Source organism: Haliotis rufescens, unplaced genomic scaffold, assembly GCF_023055435.1.
Source record: "Haliotis rufescens isolate VD_foot unplaced genomic scaffold, xgHalRufe1.0.p SCAF_19, whole genome shotgun sequence".
NCBI lineage: Eukaryota > Metazoa > Mollusca > Gastropoda > Lepetellida > Haliotidae > Haliotis > Haliotis rufescens.
The window spans coordinates 11,494,066-11,517,061 of NW_025963879.1; the positions used below are offsets into that span (position 1 = coordinate 11,494,066).

Sequence of the window (22,996 nt, forward strand, 5' to 3'; positions counted from 1 at the left end):
GAAGGTGTATTAGCTTGTTTGTAACATGACTGGCTCTGTCCTCAGGTAACCTTGTGGAATGGTGTTTACCAGAAGAAACTGACCTTGATGGTGTAGAGTTCAAGGCCATGGCTAGTGGTTCCCATACTCTGGACAAGGATTTTGTGTAAGTAACTAATGTACAAGGTTTTTCTCAGGCATAGTACCATGTTTTTTTATTCATTTCTTGTGTATTAAAGACATGACATACCAAGTCTGCAAACTGTAAGCTTTTGTCATGCTTACCTTCTTTCTCAAATTATTAAGAGATGAAAACTACAACTGAATATCGTATCCTTAATCAAGTTAATAAGTTATGCCATAAACCATTTAAGACTATTTTCACAACTACAACAAGTATTTTTGCAACACTACACACACCCAATATCATTGAAGGACACATACCCCTGATGGTAATGTACAGAAATATGTCCCATCCCCTTGCATCAGTATCCTGCAAAGTTCCTACAGTCTCTCCCAGGGGCGGTCGGGGAGCCTAGTGGTTAAAGCGTTCGCTCGTCACGCAGAAGACCCGGGTTCGATTCCCGACATGGGTACAATGTATGAAGCCCATTTCTGGTGTCCCACGCCGTGATATTGCTGGAATATAAGGTCCTTCTTGAAAAGCCTTGATTTTTAATGTCCTTGAAAATCACCAATATAGCTTGAACAGCCTTAAATTTGAACAAAATGACATAAACTTGTTAATAAAAGACTTAAAACACACACAAAACTAATAATTCCTGTTCAGACTAAGCTTGAAAAATATGTTGACACAGTACTCAATTAAAATTTTGAAAACTGAACAAAGGAACATTCTGGAATATCTAATATATGGTTAAGCGAGTGACAGACGATAATTTTGAATCAGTTGTTCGGAATACCCTGTGTTAACGTTTTTGAGGTTGCATGATTAGAATACACATTCCGACTGCCACTTTCATGATCTGCTAAGCGATGCTTTGTTTGGTCGGATGAAAGGTCGTTCTGACATGAGCTGTAATGAGATGTCCTCAGATCTTTGTTTTGCGATAGCAAGAACTAAGATATGATTTTAATGAGATTGGACTGAGGCTAATCAACCAACTAACAAGCCTTGAAAAAGACACTTGAAAGGCCTTTGAAAAGGCCTTGAATTTTAATGTTCCATATCTGTATGAACCATGTCCTGCTTCTCAAAGACAACAGAAGGCATGTTTCACCTTCATGAAGGTACACATATTGATCCTGTCTGTTTCAATGTCAGTAGCTAACTTAACATTGTCCTATTTCATACTCAGTGTCATGAAGCTTATCATTTGGGATGTGTTTTCCCATATCAAACAAATTAAATCTGATCTTTCACCTTTATCTAGATATCAAATAATAAGATGGTAAGAAAGTAGATTGGACTTAGATATATAGCTACTCTCATGTTTTCCAAATGTTTTAACCGCACAGATAACATGAGTTATAAACTGTAGTCCAACTACATGTATTGAATGCAATGTTAACCTCATAATTTTAGAAAATAACATTTCAAACGCTGGCGAACCCTGTTGTCTCAAACTTGGATGTGTCAAGAACCTGGTTGTGACAAATTCAATTTATAGCCCCAAGTGTTAATACCAATTAAAACTTACCCTGATAAGTCGTTGATAAATGTGTGTATTTATTTACTATTGTTATTGTCATATGATATCATGATAATCCTGTGATATGAATAAAATGCATACAGATTCATAAATGTAGATATGACAACTGCTTCTGTTTGTCATTCTTTCCATATATATGATGTAAATGTAAATGTAGAATGTTTGCTTGATGTCTGATGGCTGGGTCAGAAGGGAAGACCGGATGTGTCAAATCCCAGATAAGTATAACTATTTCTATGGTTCCCAGCAGTTCAAGACACACACAGGGTTAGACTGTATGTCAATTTGGCACGAAATCATGCATTTTTCTCCAGTTTGCTTGCCAGTGTTACTCAGTTTCACATGCATCACATGGGCACCAGAACTGCAGTCAGTGTTTTGTTGTACAGTTACTTCCGGAAGGAGAACCTGTATGGCCTGGCTTGTTTTGAGAACATGAAGGTGGAGAGTGAGATCGAGCGAGGAGCACGGATGAAGTCAGTGGGGATCCTGTCTACATCCTACACCTCCCTCTACAAACACATGCAGTTCCTGGAGACCCAAGTCAGGTAAATAATAACAGATAAACAGTGAATGTGAAAATATTGTGTCATTCTTCTACAACTGAGGCATGGAAAATGATGCATATGATCTCAAATGAAATTGTGAGTTGTGGACTTCTAATTCTCAATTGAAGGCAAACTAGTTTTTGCTCTTTATGGTTTCTTGAGTTTTTCTTGGTTTGCATTGGTATCATGACAAGTGGTAATTACCGAAGGCATGTTTACTCATGTTGCAAAGATTTCTTGTGAGGTACCTCCAATACTTGTATGATGCCAGTTTTTTAACATTTTGGAATAGATACCCATCTTTGGCTTCAAGCAAGGTGTACTTTATCAAACTGAATAGGTACTAGTTTAATTAATGATTGACAGTGTGTAGTTTCATTGTATTAGAAATATTAGTCTATTGATAGTGTAATATGGCATCGATCTTAACTAAATTGATATTTATTATTGATTTGTTGCCATGGACAATTGTGTTGCATCTATAATTTTTTTATCCGTTACATTTTTGATGTTTTCCAATCATGACTGAAACATATATATTTTGTTGAGATCAGACAGTAAGAGGTCTGCATGTTTTCAGACATCAGCTGGAGGTGCCCGGGGTGTACACACAGTTGATAGCATTCTTTGATGACAAGAAGGGGGTGTTACCGATAAGTGGGTCAGCGGAGGCGCTGAAGATTCCCAGCCCTGCGTCCACACCTTCCACACCCAGCAAAGAGCTGCTGCCAGAGATGAAGGTGAGGCTGCGTGAGGCAGGGGGTATTGCATCTCTATGATGAGCCTTGGAATAATGATATCCTCACAAGATCAACCAGTGATTGATAGCTTATGTTTCACATTGTGATCCTTGCACTACGGCAGTCATAATTCCCATGGTTTTACAAAGACTCACAACATTCTTATTGTTGTGATCTTTCTTTTGTTAAACTTGTCCCAGGCCTTCAGCGGGATCCCACATTGTGACCACCCCAAGCTGAAGACAAGTGTCAGCTACTGGTGATCCGACCCATGAAGATCCGGGTACAGGTCTTCAGCAACCCATGCTTGTTGTAAGAGGCGACTATGCTTGTCATAAGAGGTGACTAACAGCATCAGGTGGTCAGACTCGCTGACATGGTTGATGCATGTCATCGAATCCCAATTGCGTAGATCAATGTTCATGATGTCAATCACTGGATTATCTGGTCCATACTCGATTATTTACAGACCGCCATCATATAGCAGGAATATTGCTGAGTGCAAATAAACAAACAATACTGGTGATCCAGTGCCCAGTCTGTCCAGGATTGTAACCACTACTGGTTCCATTGTAGATTCTGTTACAGTAGCAGAATTTAGCACTCCACACATGAGTGAGTCATTTGGGTTTTAAGTCATTTTGAGCTGCATTTTGGTTATATCAGAGTGTATGAGCTAATATTGGAGGTCGTGATAAAGGTCTTCGACATTTATGACTAATAACTACAGGAGAATCATAATCATAATAATCATTGGAAGTTTTGATAATAGGTTTCTGTCACCTTCGGGACACAACTTTGCACATCTTACCATCTGTATCTGGCAGTCTCTCTCAGCATTGTGTTCCTAATGGCCACCTTGCACCATATACATTTTCTGGAGTCTGAGAATTGAAATTTGTATTTTGAAATGAGTTGCCCCCCTTGAACCAATTTTAATTCTCAGCTAAAAGGTAAGGGAAACATTATTCCTTTCAGTGATTCTCAGTGACTTGAGAAATAGTCTCAGTCTCTGTCTCCTCCCTTCCAGATCACCCACCCAGCTGGCTGTTTCTCCCAGTTCATCAAGTTCTTCGGGGAACAAATATACACGCTGTGGAAGTTCGCCCTACTCCAAAAGCGCATCCTCTTCTTCTCTCCTCCTCCCATCGGGGTCGTGTGTTACAGAGGTGAGAGCTTGTAAATAACTGAATCAAGACCAAACAAAACAGAGGACTAGACCCTGAGCACTGAGCATCACCACTTTATGTACGCATTGCCATTGTAGTACACTATTGTGGGGCCCGTGAAGATCCGGGGTGGAATAGGTCTTCAGCAACCACTGCTTGCCGTAAAAGGTGACTATGCTTGTTGTAAGCGGCAACTAACGGGATCGGGTGGTCAGGCTCGCTGACTTTGTTGATGCATGTCATCGATCCCAATTGCGTGGATCGATGCTCATGATATCAATCACTGGATTGTCATGTCCAGACTTGATTATTTACAGACCGCCATCATATAGCTGGAATATTGCTGAGTGCGGCGTTAAAACAACAAACAAACCAACACTATTGTGGGCAGCATTAGCTCCTGGGTTCCTATGTTGGAACCACAGGGCACGTGCAATATTGAAGAATGAATGAATGAACGAACAACAAACAAACAAAGAAAGAAAGATTATGTGCATCCTCAACTGTTTCATGCTTTCAAAGAAATTAATTTACTATGTTCGTTTGTTGTTTAAAGCCAGAGTCAGAATTATTCCTGTAAGTAATTCCAAGACAAATCAGTAGTTGACATGATCAGTGTGCCACCCGTCGCGGTATGATAACCTACCAAATTACCATACCTGACCACGAAGTACAGTCACAATGTCCCTTATGACAATAAGAGTGCTGGGTACCTACTCTAACACAGGTCACTGAATTAATCATAACTCATTATGACACACACACACACACACACAAGATATGTAGTTATGATGTCATGTCCTGTGACAGGTTGTTATGTTCTGTCTTATGAAATATAACACTGAACAGGTGAAGAAATACATTTTATACTGTTATACCTCTATTAAGAATTTTGCAATTCTATTGGTTAATCCGTACCAAAACAATAGATTTAAATGTTGACCCCCAAACCATGTGACTGACACTGACCTCGAATATTGACTCGTCTCATGATCAGTATTGACCTGTCACGCGATGAGTATTGACTTGTCTGCTAGAAAACAAGATGGCGTCTGTTACTAGAATTTCATTGTTCGCAGCGAAGTTACTGTAATGAACCAGAAGATGGTTTAAAGGATTCCTAAACTTTAAAGTGAATTTCAGTATAATAAAACAAATGATTACTCTTGATGAAGTAAATTATGCAAAAACAAGGACCCGAGGACCGACCCATTCAGCAGTCTGTGGCCTCTGTCCAGTCAGACCTCCTCGGCGGCCAGTTCCTCAGGTCCTGGTTTTGGCATAACTGATCTTGTCAAAAGTAATTACTTGTATAATGTTGACTTGGGTTATGTCTTAGATATCAAATGAACTGTTTCAGTGTACTGTGCTTGTTGCCTTGGTAACCACAATATACAAGGCCTTACGCGGCATGACATCCGGCCCCACTTCTATGTCAATGTAGCTGACATCGAGGCTTTGGAGAACGAAATTACATATATAGCATGTAAGTATGTGTACCACTGTTCCCCGAGTATAAGTCACACAGTGACACAGTGTATTGTCCAGACAAGCAGAGAAACACTCTGCTAGTATGCACTGTAGCATGTGGGCGGTCGGGTAGCCTAGTGGTTAAAGCGTTGGCTCGTCACGCCGAAGACCCGGGTTCGATTCCAGACATGGGTACAATGTGTGAAGCCCATTTATGGTGTCCCCCGCCGTGATATTGCTGGAATATCGGTAAAAGCGGCGTAAAACCATACTCACTCACTCACTCACTCACTGTAGCATGTGACTTGAGTATTTAGCATTAGTGTGTGATGGTTTAATGTGTTTAGAGCATGTATTGAGTGTGTAAATTGTACTATATAAGATACCAACATGATAAATCACAAAGAACCATGAAGAACAAGTTGCTTTATTTAAGAAATAAACGACTCGTGGTCGTTTTTTATCGTACAATAAAACACTGCAGGGGGAATAAACCATGAGGGGCACAGCCCTAAGTGTTTTATTCACCCGGTAGTGTTTTGTTGTAAGATAAACAACGACCACGAGTCGTTTATTTCTTATATGAGATACCAACATCATGTACATCCTCTTTGAGAATGGTGATGAAATGTTAAAGCTTTGAAACTATTTACTTGTATTTAAATAATGATGACTCCCTCAATAGAATCTGGCCTCAGCAATGTTGGACAAGTCCATTTTATGAGGCGTGTATTTCCCGCATATTCTTGCAATCTCCCATAGATTACCTTTACCCTTTTCACTTTTGGATGCGATCGTTTGGCCATCAGGTTTATCTGTGTTGCCCAGCTACATCGATGTTCTTCACTGTTCATTGCAGTTTATTGGGTAGCTATCTTATGTTTCACGATAAAGTTATCTTCTAAAATGACCTAATTTCTGGAGATTTTAACATATGCTCACAACTTGATGACTTCATCAGTTGAACAATGCTATTTTTGAGAGGGCAGTGAGTTGTTAACCTTAGATAAACACATTGGCTGAATGATAGCATCCAACAGTAAGCAAGCTATGATGAGAGAAAAGGTACAAATAATGGCCGGCAATTATCCACTTAGCACCTTTCCTCTTTTTACTGTTAAATGAAACCCACCTTTTCATAAAATGGACTTGTCTGACATTGCCGAGATCAGATTGTATTCAAGGAGTTATTTAAATACTTTTAAAGCTTGTTAATTTTACAAAGTGGCTGTAAATAATATTGATATCTCATGTAAGAAATAACAAAGTTTGGTCATTGTTTATTATTCAATAAGACAGTGCAAGGAGAATAAGCCATGATGGGCAGTGTTTTATTGTATGATACAACTGTGCTCCGGATGGTTTATTCTCTGTGAACTGTTTTATTGTAAGATAAAGTAAGATAAAGCAAACCCGCCCCTGTCTGTTGAAGGTAACTATGCATTGTGAAACAGTATATTTGAGTTAATAGCCTCCTGTCTTTCACAATTGTGCAGGCACTACAGAGAAGATATTTGAGAGCAAGACCCATCTATATGATGTGTACATAGACAACCAGCTGGTCAGGGCACACACACCGGCACTTAAAGACCTACTTAAGATCAGCGATGCTGACAGAGAAAAATATGCCAAACTCAACAATCAAAGGTAAGCATTGTTGAAACAGATACAAGTTTGTTAATGATGACAAATGTAAAAATGTAGTTGATATTTTGTTACCTCAGGCATTGTGACAGAAATGTTCATGTGTATTTTCAAATGTAATATGTGTTTGGATCCTACATACCTTCAGTCTCAAATGAAATGTCAAAGACAGTGATAGAGGATAACCTTTTTACATGAGAGGCCCAATGTCCTCATCTTCCCGAGGCAAGTGAGTTAACTGACTTTAAAAGTCCAGTTTCCGCCCTTGCCGAACTAGGCTGAAATTCATGGGCTCGATCGTAGCGCAACCAGTGGTTATTACCAGTTATGATCCTTCTAAGCCTCTCCTATGGGCCAATCAGATTCCACCTCTCGTATCACTTGCATTTGTTTCAAACGCCCTGTCAAGACAATCTGATCGATAATCAACACCTATATTGTGATAAAACAGGTCTTACATCGTGAAGAGCATCTTGATTAAAAACATGAAGAGATTTGGAAAATATCTGTTGACAACGAGTTAGCGGTGTACATGCATTGTAAATCCTGCAATCGACCGAAATCTGCATGACACTTTACAAACCGGATTTTGATTTCGTTGCGTGATTTTGATTGGACTATGCATAGACTTGTTAGTCCAGCCAAAATGTAACTCCATAATACCAGCCTAGTTCGGCAAGGGTGGAAACTGGACTTGAATACTCAGTTTACTCTCTTGCCTCAGGAAGATGAATGGAAATATCAATAATTGTTTTACTTGCAACAAAAGTGGAAACATCCTCTGATGTGGTAGAAGCTACACGTCAGTGGAAGCCAGCTGTAGAGGTTTTTGTTTGTTTGGTTGTTGTTGTTGTTGTTGTTTACCGCCGCACTCAGGATTGGGATACGATGACATGCATCAACCAAGTCAGCGAGTCTGACCACCCAATCCTGTTAGTCACCTCTTTTGGCAAGAATGGGTTGCTGAAGACCTGTTCTACCCTGGATCTTCACGGTTCAGCTGTAGAGGTGGGCACACTTAGAGAGGGTAAAGTGCAGGTTGGCCAGAACTACAATACTTCATTATCAACCCTGTAATTGATAAACAAGTCAGTTCTTAGTTGTATGTGAACATACCCTTGACACACACATTCCACTCTGTAGAGAAGGGTTGCATCCCTTGGTTGTGCCAGAAACCTGTGATCATGGGTTCAAATCCCGGTTTCACAAAAGTGGTAAGTCATCAGTGTGCAGCTATTCAAACCTTAAGGAACTAGTAAATTTTGATGTTTGGTCCTTCCATGTACCTACTGATGTGTGATGTAAGACACATCGTGTATGTTGTGGCTCCGTCTATAGTTCTGCTTGTGCTACAGATCCTCCTACATATTCTCCCTACAAGAGGCAGGCGAGCAGGTGATTGATGAAGAGGAGTTCTTCTCAAAGTAAGTGTACACTGTAAAAACTCTCCATGTCTGTAGCCCTGAACATAACACTAACCATAGGATATTCTTTTGACAATGTAATTTATCACATCATATTGAATACAGTTGAACTCCATTGTCACAAACTGATGGGGAGCAGAGAAATATTGTCTGATCCGAAGTTTGACACACCTGACTTGACCTTCTTACTGTGTGACAGAGCCTTCACACAACAGAAAGCGAGAACATCGTGCATGTTATGCTTCTTGTCTTTCATGTTTCACGATATTATGTTTGAGCTAAGTTTGTTTTTGAAATTGAGTTGATTTATCAGGGTAAATTTTACTTATATTGGGACTCTTGGGACTATAAATTAAGTTAAAAACAACCAGAATTCAGTACATCCAGGCTAATTTGAGAGTTTGCTGGGACCAGACTGAGTTGGACACAACAGGGTTTAACTGTACTTATGCTCTAAATGATGATAAAAATATTGCTCAATGAATTTGGTCTTAGACTCAATGGTGAAGTTTATTCCTAAAGCAGATCTTATAAATTCATTCAAGATTTCTTAACCAGACATTGCAAATGTATTAACATTGCAGGGCTTGACGTAGCTATATATAACACACACAAGTGCAACCTTTTATTGAAAAATGCAACCAAGTGCTCATCAACAAATTTCAATTTTGTATCTTGACTAAACCACAAAATCTATCTTTGAACACTCATTATATCTAAGCTTTATTTACCATACCACAACACTAATTCCTGTGGTATGTGCAATTTGTCATGCTTTTCTTGAGCTTGACGTCATTAATCTGCGGGTACTTCAAGATCATGTACTGTACTGTACTGTAGCCTCATCTATCACTGAAGTTGCCTTTCATGTCATGATATTTAGATTATCCTACTAATGATAATTATGCATTATGCCATTGATAACATTGCCACATGAGTATTGTAACTAGTAACTGTACTATAAATGATGACACAGTCAGACATCTGAGATTTTATTTTGGGGGATACATTTATGGGACCAGGGTGCAACCTTGTTTCTTGTGGTGCAACCCTGTTTCTTGTGGTGCAACCCTGTTTCTTGTGGTGCAACCTTGTTTCTTGTGGTGCAACCTTGTTTCTTGTGGTGCAACCCTGTTTCTTGTGGTGCAACCCTGTTTCTTGTGGGGCAACCTTGTTTTCATGTCAACATGCACATGGTGAAAAGTAAATCAAATTCCTTAAATCTAGCCCTGCCTTATGCAGCAATAGAAATATGTAGTGGTTATTTAGAAGGACACTCCAACAAGCCCTGCTACTAGCCCTCAGGATACCTTAAACATCAGACACACTGACTCAGGCTTGCAGACAGCTACCAATCTATCCCTGGGTGCTTGTGGTGGAGTGTGCTCCCTCGCACTTACAGTAACTTTTGTTTTTTTACAGTTTCTTCACAGAGCTCAACGACAGGCTCTTCCAAACCCTTCTGGACATCTCATGTTCACAAGATCGCCAGTTGACCTCTGACCACATGAAAAGCATGGGCCTTGACCCTGTCGGTGACCGCACGTTCCTCATGGAGCTGGTTGAGCATTATGGGATAGATGTTGTGTTAATGGTCGATAACCCCTGCTGTCCGAAATAGTGGGTCTCCACAACACACCCTCCCTGTGCTAGAGTTACATTTCTTTCAGCCATGATGTAATAAGGTGCTGCCACTTTTTGAAAGGAACTTAAATATTTGATTATGCTGTTTATGCATATTAGGGGCCTGTTATAAACACAGTATGGCCCTAATGAAGATTTATACTGATCAAATGTTAGCCTCTATGCGGGAATTCTATTTTCAGAGCGGTCATTGCAAGGGCAAGAATATGGATGATTCATAAAACAATTCAGTGAAATATTTCATGATACTCGTAGAAACCATGTTTGAAGCGCGCAGCCAGTCTGTATGTGTAGTCTTTCATCAAGAAACAAAACGGGGAACTTTCAGAGAGAGTAACTTGTACAGCTGAAAAGGAAAAGCAGTGAGGATACATAGAGCTGTTATACATAATGCAATATGGACGCCTATGCTACATTATACAAAATTCTTTTGGGGGGAACATAAACATTTTATCATTCCCTAAACATGGGTAACATAACAAAACTAAACATCCTTCGTGATATGGTACATGTAACAAAACGACTGTCATGATATGATGTTTTTAACAAAATTCTTGAAAAGTATAATGATATGTCAAAATAATTATTTTTAATTCTTGTTTCTTGATATGATCGCTTTGAAAGTAATACACCATGCATATCTTTCAATCATATGTTGTGAAGAAGTCCAGGTTTGTCAATGTTTCTCCAAGTTGCTACACTTGTTAATGATGGCAAATACCTCCCGCTACTTTCATTAGCTTTAAACAATGTGTCCACATGTTGTCTTATAAAGACGTCAGTTTCACATATCATGTATTCCAGTAGAGAACCAAACATGACTGCATCGTGACAATGTTGTCACGGACAAGGCAGTTGTAGCAGGTATTTGTGTCTAACATGACATGTGATGTGTTCACAATTCTTCAACAAACAGCTGATATAGTGCAGACTGTTTCATACTAGAGTTATCCTACAGTTGCTGGGAATTGTAGCAATGAATGAACCATGGTGTTTCTGCAAAAGCATTTTTGTCTGACTACTTACAAAATCACACTGTTTTGCATCCTGTCTGTGTCTAGAGCTCACATTTCAGTAAAACCATCTTCTGGCTGTTCCATGTGAACACCAGTCCTGAACCTAGCCAACTGTGTGTGCAGTATTAATACTTCATTGGTGTGTATATATTACGTTCCTCCGCCATAAGGAAAACATATGGTTAAACCAATCAAGCTATGGCCTGGTTCAAGTGAGAGGAAAACAGGAGTGGTCAGTGGACACTCAGTGTACATCACTAAGTGTTTTTTTGCTTGACACCATGAGCAAAGTGTGCCATAGCCTTGCTGTATCTGTTCTCCACATTGCTTCAAGTCCCATGATAATACGGGTCATTTGACTCAAAAGATAGCCTCATTTCAACAGGATATTAAGAACAGAAGCCATTACCCTGCGTGGATTCACAGGTGATGGTGAAACATAGTGTAAACATTCCTATAACAAATTTGTTTTGATAGTTAAGATACTTGGTGTGGGGCTAGTTGACTTTGTAACTATAATCACATGGGTAATGGGTAAAATCTTGTCAAAAGGCCAGTTGAGTTGAGTTTGTGAGTTAATTTTTTGCAGTGGGGCAAACTGTTTGAGTCTACACTGTGAGGCTGCAGTGTTGAAAGGCTGTGTTATTTGGCTGAAACAGTGATTCACAGTCAGTCACTTGTGAATTACCTGGTGTAGATCTTCAGAGGGCTGGCAGTACTTACAGGGCAATTAACCTTTTACCTGATGGGTCAGGTATTGGATATCTGAGGTCAAGGGACCATTTAGCTGAGGTCAGGTAATAAATATATATCTGGGGAGGGGACACATGTTGCCCAGTTTTTCATTTCCAAGGTGAGCTGAAGCACTTTTGGCAGCTTTGTCTTTTGAAAAGTCGAGAATGATTCTTGAAAAGTAGAAGTAAAATGCTAGTTTGCATGTATGTTTATTAGTGCAGGAAGAGGTATTTTAGGAAGTTAGCTAATCAGCTATCAGGGCCAGATAGTCCTTTCAAGATATGATCCACCGTGTGATTGCATGATGGAGATGAGGGCAGGGGGCAACTTTTGTAGCTACTTTAAGCTTTTCTGATATGGAGTGACTTGAGTATGAAATGGTTTGTTATCTTGTGAGCCGTGAGTCATTTAGGTAGTGATGCCTGTTTCATGTGCAATATCTGTATTTATCATGTACATATACTCTCACCTGTAGATAAAACACATTCCACCAGCTGTGACACTGATGCATGTACATGGCAATTTCTGTCACGTTAATTTCAAAACTGAGGGACATTGATATTTTGAAAATCATTTTTGTCTCCAGCAACCTTCCATCTAATGCTGCTGAATCATGCTTTGTCTTGTCTAACGGTTGCTGCCAGAAATGGTTTTCACCCATGTCTGAATGTGTGTACCAGGGGAAAACTTACTATTCTCTGATGCCCAAGTCCCGTAGGCATAAATACTTTGACAAGCTTGTTCATCACATTAAATATACATTGTAGCAAATGAAAACAGGGAAAAATCTATTTAGTGTCAAATGAAAATGGACTAAAACTGTAAGTGTCAAATGACAAATGGAAAACAAATGTATTTAAGTGTCAAATAAAAAATGGGGAAAGTCTATTAGGTGTCACAAGAAAATAATTGTTTGTTATCGGTATTTTCCTTCATGTCATTAAAATGAAAGTTATCAGCAAACTATTCTGATATATAGTAAATAAGGATATAGGACAACTGAAAAGTTCCTTTACACTTGGCGTCTTTTTCTAATAAAGATTTTGCAAGTAAATGTACCCCTTGAATACACTGTTACCGGTAAAAGAAGGACTACTTATCATCAAAGTGGATCAGTTTATGTATTGTAAACTACTGAATCAGCTGCTGGGTTCATTTGAAGAACAAAGAAATATTTCGTAACTCCAGCATATTTTGTTTTGAACCTGTTTGCAAGTTTTGCAGGTTATCTCTTAATTGATGGAGATTTCCCCCTTGTCACATAACAGCTGTTTTCGACCTTTGTTTTTAAAGGATAAAGCCACATGATGTTGTGGTTCGACATTGCTCAACTTTCTCATGTTAAGTTCAATGTATTTTTAATAAACAAAGAAATGAAGGTCTTGGCATGTGAATTTAATTATTATTTCATTAGTTTTAGTTGAATTTTTTATGTAAATGTTCATTATTTTAAGGTTGACTCTGAGCAAACACAAAATGGAAGAGATGCTTAGAGTCCGAAATGTACAGTGGCAACAATTTTGGGTCACCTGCCTGAATGTCTTGTTGGGTTTTTAAATTATTTCAAACTCTGCCTGCAGTTCAGTTCTTTTATGCAAACTGAAATATCTCCATATTTTCATTCCCCATAATAGATGTACAGCATTTTTGGAAGAGAAAAATGCTTGAGGTTGGTCTTCAATATGCATCAAGCTGTCCCGGTCTGTCTTGAGAAGTGGTTTGTTTTGTAAGTAAAATCCATATACTTATAATAATGAGTAGTTTTTCCATTGTCCATATGTTCCTTTGATCACAGTTACATTTGCCCAAACTGTTGGTGATAACTGTGACGATGTGTTGATGTCACCACACAACCTGTTATTTGTTGTTGTGATGGGATGACCAAGTTGGTGTATATATGTTGGGTGCTTCAAGTACAGTCTCAAACACAATGAACATATCTTGGTATTAGCATCTGTGTCTAAACATCCCTTTGGTTAGTTCAGCGCTCCTTATTCCATGCTTATCAGACAATACAGAGAGATACCAGTTTCTCATACAGATTTTCTGCTATACCAAGATCGTCTACAATAAGCATAGTTGGAATCACTTTCTTGTTTTACTTTTCTTGGAAGATTTGCGCCTACCCTATAGATCTTGCATAACAAGACAAAACAACTTTGCTTGGGGTCAGTATGAGATGTGTGTGTTCATATGTATAAATTTATTTTGAGATCTATAATACACATGTACCGCATACCTCTTTTTTGTTCACAGTATCAACATGATCAATTGTACAGTTCACCTTTACATCATTGATTTGCTTTCATCAACAGTTTCTTGTGTGTACCTTAAGCCTCTTGTAGTCCGACCCTACAGGTTCTAGCAATGTCAGTCTTCATGTTGTGTTTGATGTGCTAGTCATACAGCCTCCAAAGCCTGGATCTTTAGTCTGAAAAATAATTTTCTGGTGACTTCTGCATTGAATCTATATCCTTTCCACTGTGAATTAGTAACAATTTATCACTTTTCAGAACTGAAGTTTCAGGTCATATCAATATTAACATATTTAATATATTTTATGAAGTAATATTAACCTAGTGGGGAAATATGACCTGGAAAAAGGTAAGTGTAAATTTGCTTCATTTAATCCCAGTTTGGCTCTCCTCTCAAATATATGTTTTAACACCCTTAAAAACATGTTTAATCATGAACTGGTCATTACTTTGAAAAAAGCCAAATGTTTGGTTCAAGTATTGGAATTAATTAAACTGTTGTAAATAGTGTTCTATACATGTAGTTATCAGAGTTATGCCCCTTTGATGTCCGTATCTTTGACTGGGGTCATGAAAGTAGAAAGTGACAGTGTGATTGTCTAGTACATCACAGTGGTGTTAGGCTTGTTCATGACAGCCAACGCAACATAAAACATGTAATAAGGGTTGTTGTCGAAGTTAAATATGTAATAATTGATATTTCAACTCATTGATACTTGTTAAACACAATTATATTTGTATTGAGAACAATTTTTTTTCCGGCTAACATTCAATTTACGTTTGATATTAAACTTAAAAACTATGTTACTTTTTTTACTTATCTTGCTCACATGAATCTGTGTAGCTTGCTCCCATAACTGTTGTCCTGGTATTTTGGATTTTATCAATTTGAGGCATCTTGACATGTTAATTGTTTATTATTGAAACATTTGTTGGTATTAATACAAGTGAATTTTCAAGCAAAATAAATTCTAAGAGGTTTTTTTTTTATGTCTCAGATTATGGTTTGTCTTTTAACCAGGATTTTGAACAACTATCATTGGTGTTGATGGTAGCCATGGTAACATGATATTATCTGGTAAACCTGTTGATATTTCCCTCTACTTCTCATGAATTCATGTTGTAATAAGATTTGTGTTTATTTTGTATAAATATCATTGTATATATGTTTTATTTATTATACTGTGGAGAGGAACAGAGTTTCCATGTGATGAAATCCTGACACGCGTTGCTGACCATGATGTTATTCTGATCCGTCATTGCCACAACATTACCAGTTCAATGTAACAAAACACACTGTGTTTTATCAAAATGGTAGATAAAACATAAGTGTACAGATCAAACATTTAGTTTACAAATACATTTTACAAATTAATCCCTGTTTCTATTTAAGAAGGGACAATATCAGCCATCTGTCAATGAAGTCTTCAAGAACAGTTGATAGGGCCTGCAGACAATTTGATCAATCAAAATGTCCATGGCATTAAAACACCATACCTCTCCTTTCTCTCTTCTCCCCCTTTCTTATTTCCCTATCCCACCCCCCTGATGTTACTCCGATACCCAATCAAACTCTCACCCACCCATGTAGATGGAATCCAAGAAGTGATCCCTGTCAGTGTCACATGTCTAATCTATACAGACAAACATTCGAAATATACAACTGATAGGTGAGTGACGACTATCTACATCTGTCAATCACTACATCACCCTTAGTTGATATATATGTACTTATATACCAGACGGGATGATATTAAGTCAAATTATTTTTTTTTGCTTCCAAAAGTTTGACCTGAGATGAGCAATCATACAGACTATGTCGTGGGCATATCAACAAATGTATTTATTATGCTATATATATTTTAGTTGATCTTTCATTTAGCATGTAGTCAGTCAACAAAACGAGTCATGATAGGTTAATAGAGGTCGGATTCTTTACTTCAGTATGATTATGAAAATAAACATTTCATAACACTTCTTGCAGTGAGTATTGTATTGAGTGCTGCCTGTTGATGCACACTGCAAGGATGTCCCTGTGTATGCATTCATGCTACATGTATCTGATGGAAACTGTTAATGTCATGCTCGGCTCATTATGCAGACATCTTTATCAACTTGTGAGTTTTATCTCAAGAATAAAATTGATCAAAATATTCTTGTCATCTGTGTTTTTTTATGTGTGATATGCAACAAAGCTATATGATATCAGTGTAGTGTATCTGGAATGTTCTTGAAATCACCCATCCTCACACTTCCATTTTTAAACCCAGTAGTTTGAGAGTCATGGTTGTTCATCCTCTGCTGTGGGGACTTTTATTGTCAATTGTAGCAGCCATTTTGAAAAATTAAGAATCGTAGCCATCTTGATGAGAGATTTTGAAAACTTCAGTTTGATAGGTTTATGTGAAGTTGGAATAGTTTTGGATTTTATCTAAAAAAAGAAATTGTAACAAAAATTCTTGAAAAAAATAATTATGCTTCAAACTGTTGAAAAAGAAAGAAATTGTCTATCCCCAACTTTGTGGACCTTGTTTAATATGATAATTACACCATACACAAATAGGTATGACAAAGTGCCACATTGCGTAGAATACAGTTATATGTGGCACAGTCTTTGTGTTCATGCTAAATAACTATCTGTGAAAAGACGTCTTGCAACCTCTAGTGCCTCGGTATGTTGTGCCTCGCTGCTTGCACTCACATCTTGTTCAAGTCTAGTTTGTCGAAGAAGGTTAAAGGTGTGTTTAGTTTCTGAGTAGAGAAGTGTCTTCACCTTAGAGTGACATATAACACCTTGTATACTATATATACGAAACTGAAAGAAGACAGAATCTGTCAACTGTGTACATTTAATTATATAGAGGATGAATATCACTTTTTACTTATGGGAGATAATTTAATTTTCTTCCTTATGTGTATCACCTCCAAATGTCATTCAAAGATTTTATGCTGACATTAGAAACCAATTCATTAATGGTTCTTTTTTCAAGGATCCTCATTTGTATAAATTTAACTTACTAATGAAGACATTTTCAATACCACAAATCTTAGAAAGCGTGCACTTACTCAACGACTTGATGTTATTAACAGTTACCATGGTTATTGATGTATATTCTATTGTATAAGTGTACCCCAAGCTAATTTGTATACATGTACTATAGGCCTATGGCCTTCCGAGTATTGAGTAATAAAGATTGATTGATATAAGAAATTGATCACATAAATGTATTAAATAACAAAGATATGAACAATGTTGAAATACAGATTGTGAGTGAGTGGTGAGTGGAAATAGGTTGTGTTTTTTGGGGTCTTTATTGGAGGGACTTGGGGACTAACACATTGTACCAATGAGATTTGTTTGTTTGTTTGTTGTTTAACGCCACACTCAGCAATATTCCAGCTGTATGACGACGGTCTGGACTAGACAATCCAGTGATAGACATCATGAGCATCGATCCACGCAATTGGGATCAATATCATGCATCAACCAAGTCAGCGAGCCTGACCACCACTCCTACCACAAGCATAGTCGTCTTTTATGGCGGGCATGGGTTGCTGTAGACCTATTCTATCCCTGATCTTCACGGGTCTGTACCAGTGAGAAGAATCGAATCTTTAAATAATTAAACAGAACAGATTAAATCACCAAATGCTACACAGAAGTAAAGTATGACTGTCAAATGAAATAGCCTTACACGCGACAATGTGAATAATTGTACGAGTGTCTACGTACGTTCATTACTTAACTGTATAGGACAGCCTCCGTGGTCTAATGGTAGAGTATCCGCCCGGAAAGCGGTAGCTCCGGGGTTCGATCCCCTGGCCGCGTCATACCAAAAGACGTTAAAATATGGTACTTATTGTTACCCTGCGTGGCGCTCGGCAAGACCTGGTTGGCTCTGACTCGGTATACTGTGTCTAAGTGGGGTATTCATGTTAAACTGGGGCATGGTGTCTAGCACTATAAAATCGGCGTCAGTCCAGACTAGAACAAGCAACTCGACATACACGTAGCTATAGAAGTGCAATAATCTTGGACGCGACGTTAAACCATATTTCACCACACCTTATTGTATAGGGTATTTAAACATGTTACAACTGATATGCTTTTCACGGATTATGTGCAAAAAGTGTTATGCTTTATTACATACACAGTGTAGATGATGGCCGTCATGGTCATACATCCAGCTATTTTAACAATAACACTAATGAGACAAAAAGTAACTTAAAACACCATTCACATAATCGGAACACTGGTAAGACTTCCACCAATACCCCCTCAAATATATATCTAGCAAAAAGGATTGAGCGGCAACCTCAAATATATATCCAGCAAAAAGGATTGAGCGGCAATGGATATATGTATATTAACTTTTTGAGGGAGAATACGGGCGGAAGTCATTCCTCCTCCTCGACTGGACTCCTACACCACGATAAGGTCAAACACATCCGAGTTCCGTACTTCAAAAAAATGTTGTCTATAATAAAAGAATTTTCAATCATTTAACAAAAACCTACGGAAGCCCATTATGTCCATATCAGTTTCTTTTTTCTTGAAAATTCAAGATGCACATTTAAAATTTCAAGATATTCATACGACGTTCTATCAGGTTTAATGAATGCGATGTAGTAACAATGCTAAAACATGCGGCACATTACACATGTGTCTAGTTCCAACATGTCTTCATCATGAATTTTCAAAGAGAAAAACATCACGACATGTCTAAATTGGGCTTCGTAAAAACCTCTTTCATAAAGTTGAACCTGGAATAAACATAATCAACATTGAAATTTGAAATAGAATATTAACCTACCTGTGGTTTAAGGGGGTCCATGGGGTGAAGGAAGCGAAAAAGGAAACAAAAACCTCTCTTGCCGCACCTGGTCGCTACCCGCCCTTAGAGACATTGCCATACGTACAAGGAAGTGGTGTGGTAGGTAGGCGTGCCTCCCTCTGCCAGAAGCACCCCACATGGCAAAGTGGTCCCTGACATTGCCCCCCTCACATACCTGTGCTGTCGAGGTTCAAGCTGCGAGGGACGCAGAAATGCGGGACACCAACGGACAACGGACAACGAGGGCGGTGAGACCTGACGCCACTGTTGTCTATATATTGTTTACCTTTTGTTAAAATTGGACCTTGATTGGAAAGCTCGATGCGCCAGATGGTGTTCAGTTTCAGAAGGGACCACTCCTTATTGATCCCAACCTTGAACTCACGACAAAGTGAAAACATGACTTCTTATATAAGATTACCAATCTAGACCCAAGCTCCAGTCAAAGAAAACAAAACCCCACCGAAGCTTAACCAATACACGCTGGCTTGGGCCATGAGGTAATCAAGGTGAGGTAAAATGGGGCTTAACGTCGCCTTCAAGATTATTGCACTTCAATAGCGACGTGCATACACGTGTGTGTGTGTGTGTGTGTGCGTGCGTGCGTGCGTGCGTGCGTGCGTGCGTGCGTGCGTGCGTGTGTGCATGCGTGCGTGCGTGCGCGCGCGCGCGCGTGTGTGGCTGCGACTAATGCCGATTTTATGGTGCTAGCCCACGGAGATACCACTGCAGTTTAATATGAATACCCCTCTCAGACACAGTATACTGACCCCGAGCCGACCAGGCCTTGTTTTATCCCATTAATGTCGAGTGCCAGGCAGAGTAACAACAAGTATCACCTTTCAATGTCTTTTGGTATGTCGCGGGCGAGGATCGAACATCGGACGGACGCACTACCACTAGACCACGGAGGCGTCGAAATGCATCAGATGTATTCCTCAAACAAATCTATATTTAGATAACAGTTCCGTAAGGTTACGGTGTCTCTCTTATGAGTGAGTGTTGTTGTGAGATATAATGCAGTACACGATGCTTATCGCTGAAGTCAGTAGTCACAGCGTCCTGTAAATGATCGAATCTTGACCAGACAAGCCAGTGATTGACATCATGAGCATTGATCAACGCAATTGGGATACGATGACATGCATCAACCGAGTCAGCGAGTCTGACCACCTGATGCCGTAAGTCACCTCTTACGACAAGCATAGTCGCCTCTTACAACAAGCACGGGTTGCTGAGGACCTCAAGCCAGCGGGTCACGATGACACTCACTCAGACCAGTCACACAGCATAACCATCCCACCCCTTTTAGTTGTATCTTACGATCACTTGTTAGGATATCCATAATTGTTGTATGTGTTCTCATCTCCAATCTCAACCAGCAAGCGAGCGGGCGGGCGAAATTAAAAAAAATAAAATAATAAATTAAAAAAACCAACCGTTTTTCACTAATTGTGTAACTTATTTTTATGAAGCGTATTTATAATAAACATAGCTTGAAAAGATCAAGCTCACCTGGGTATTTTGTTCTGCAATTGTAGGAGTATTTTCTTTTATCACATCGGGGCCTTAATTTCCACTGCGGCGGGGAAAATTGAGATAAGAAAACCTTTTACTTTTGCAAGTCGGAACGAAAATTCATCGCGGGCGGGAGAAAATAACCAAAATATAACCCGGAACTCCAAGGGGTAAAATGCGGTTTCAACGCAACGATGATAATAACACCACCTCAACTTTTGTTCAACTGTGCATGCATGAATTGAATAGTTTCCCATTTTTTATTTTAACATTCTTTTCTATATTATCAAAAGCAGTAGATACTTAGTTTGATATAAGTGTCACCCAACTTTTATTTGTATTAACTCATTTCAATAACAATATAACTATTTTACATAATTAAAATAATGATAATGTGATGATTAGCTGTCGAGAAATGTTGGGGTCTGGTGATGAAGAACTGTGGTCGGGGACCGGGAGAGGATGGTCGAATCAGAGGTTTCAAATCACAATAACCATCTCTGTTTGATTGTTGTTTAACGACGCACTCAGCACTATTCCAGCTATATGACGGCGATCTGTAAATAATACAGTCTGGACCAGACAGTCGAGTGATTGACACCATGAGCATCAAGCATCGAGCATGAACAATTGGGATGCCATCACATCATCAACAAAGTCAGCGAGACTGACCGCCCGATCCCTTTCGACGTCTCTTAAGACAAGAGTGGATTGCTGAATACCAATTCTAACCCGAATTTTCAAGTGTCTTATAAACCCCTCTGATTGAAACAGCTGATTTTATGGACAAATACTTCTTTCTCAATCATCGTCCCTAGGCATATTAAAATAATGGCATATACAACTGTAGGTTGTAATATTCCGCGTGGCACTAGAAAACGTGATAGAAACTGACAAAGAAAGTGTATTTCAAGTTTTAGGGACTAAATGGAGCTCAATTTTTGTAGCTTTTCTATATCCGACTGTGACATCATTATCATTATAATGACGGGCGGTGTAGGACTATATACTACTCAAAGTTTGCTAAGGATCAAGTTTTGATGATATAAGACATCATCCAACAAAAAAAGATTGAAATATCCCTGTAAACAATGATAGGGTAACCCATACAGGCCCTCAGCTTAAGGATGAGCAGAGAGAGGCATGCCGTCATGGGCACGAGGTGCACGAGGTGCTTTAAAGCCTGTGTTTGGATCTATCGTGACAGAATCGTTGTACATCATTATCAGAGAGCACAGCAACATTGCTTCTGAGGATTGCAACAACTGAATGCACTTATGACCCCTCAGCATCAAAGACGTGGTTTGATGACTAAAGAATTAGGTAGATGCATAGGTATGCTTGAAACTGGGCCAATAAAACGCCACGTTGCAAACGTCTTTGGTGTCAGCCAAAGTGTGATCAGCAGGGCATGGAATCAATGCCAGACGTTTGGATTTACTACCCAGCTGCAGGAAGGTGGAAAGCGGGAAGACGGGTTTCTCCTGTTTGCAGCAAGACGTCAATCAAAGACGTTATCACTTCGTGACTGCCACTTTACTCAGAAATGACTTGCGGAACGCTAATGACGTTAACGTTTCTACTCTGACAGCACGTAATCGTCCCCGTGAGGCTGGTTTCCGTTCACGGAGAGCATGCCCACGCACCCCACTGACCCGACTTTACAGTGAGGTATGTTTGGATTGGGCTGAAGATCACGTAAATTGGACAGATCAAGACTGGGCTCAAGTTCTTTTCACTGATGAATCGAGATACTGTCTAGACTTCAAAGATCGTCGTGCCCGAGTGTAGCGTATAGTGATATTAACATTTCAGGATTCCAACGTAGCCGAACATGACCGCTATAGACTACATCCTCTTTGACGATAACATACGACCTCATCGTGCTTTGGTCGTTGATGCTTACTCAGAGCAGGGGACCATTGTCCGCATTGAGTGGCCAGCCCCGTCACCAGACCTCAACCCTATCGAACCAATGTGGCACGAGCTGCAGATCCTCCTCTCTCGACGCCCTGTCTTTCCGACAACTCTACAGGAACTCGGCAATGCTCTTACTGAAGACAATCTTCCCTTTGCAACCATCCAGACACGTACTGGGAGCATGAGACGACGGCGCCAGGCTGTGACCGTATCATGTGGATCACACACACTACCGAGAGTTTTTTTTACATTGAATGTGTTTTCGTATATATCTTTTTAAAGTTTCAGGTTTGGCCAGATGCTGTCATTTTGATGGGCGGCCTGACTGATTATTTGTCACATGTTGTTTGTTGGCATTGTGTGGCACATGACAACAGGATTGGGCATTAAACATGTCTTCACTCTATTTGGCTATTTCAACAGATT

The 22,996-nt window shown here is 39.2% G+C and overlaps 1 protein-coding gene across 1 annotated transcript in view; it reads left to right on the forward strand.

Annotated features, from left to right (window-relative positions):
- The window catches only part of LOC124138942 (DENN domain-containing protein 11-like), a 28,855-nt gene extending 12,404 nt beyond the window's left edge, over positions 1-16,451 (forward strand). The window contains exons 2-9 of the mRNA XM_046505857.2: positions 46-145; positions 2,042-2,200; positions 2,781-2,940; positions 3,971-4,109; positions 5,470-5,595; positions 7,076-7,226; positions 8,579-8,647; positions 10,070-16,451. Coding sequence (XP_046361813.1) covers positions 46-145; positions 2,042-2,200; positions 2,781-2,940; positions 3,971-4,109; positions 5,470-5,595; positions 7,076-7,226; positions 8,579-8,647; positions 10,070-10,268 — 1,103 coding nt within the window. The 3' untranslated portion in view covers positions 10,269-16,451. The remainder of the gene's footprint in view (positions 1-45; positions 146-2,041; positions 2,201-2,780; positions 2,941-3,970; positions 4,110-5,469; positions 5,596-7,075; positions 7,227-8,578; positions 8,648-10,069) is intronic.
- The last annotated feature ends 6,545 nt before the right edge of the window (positions 16,452-22,996 follow it).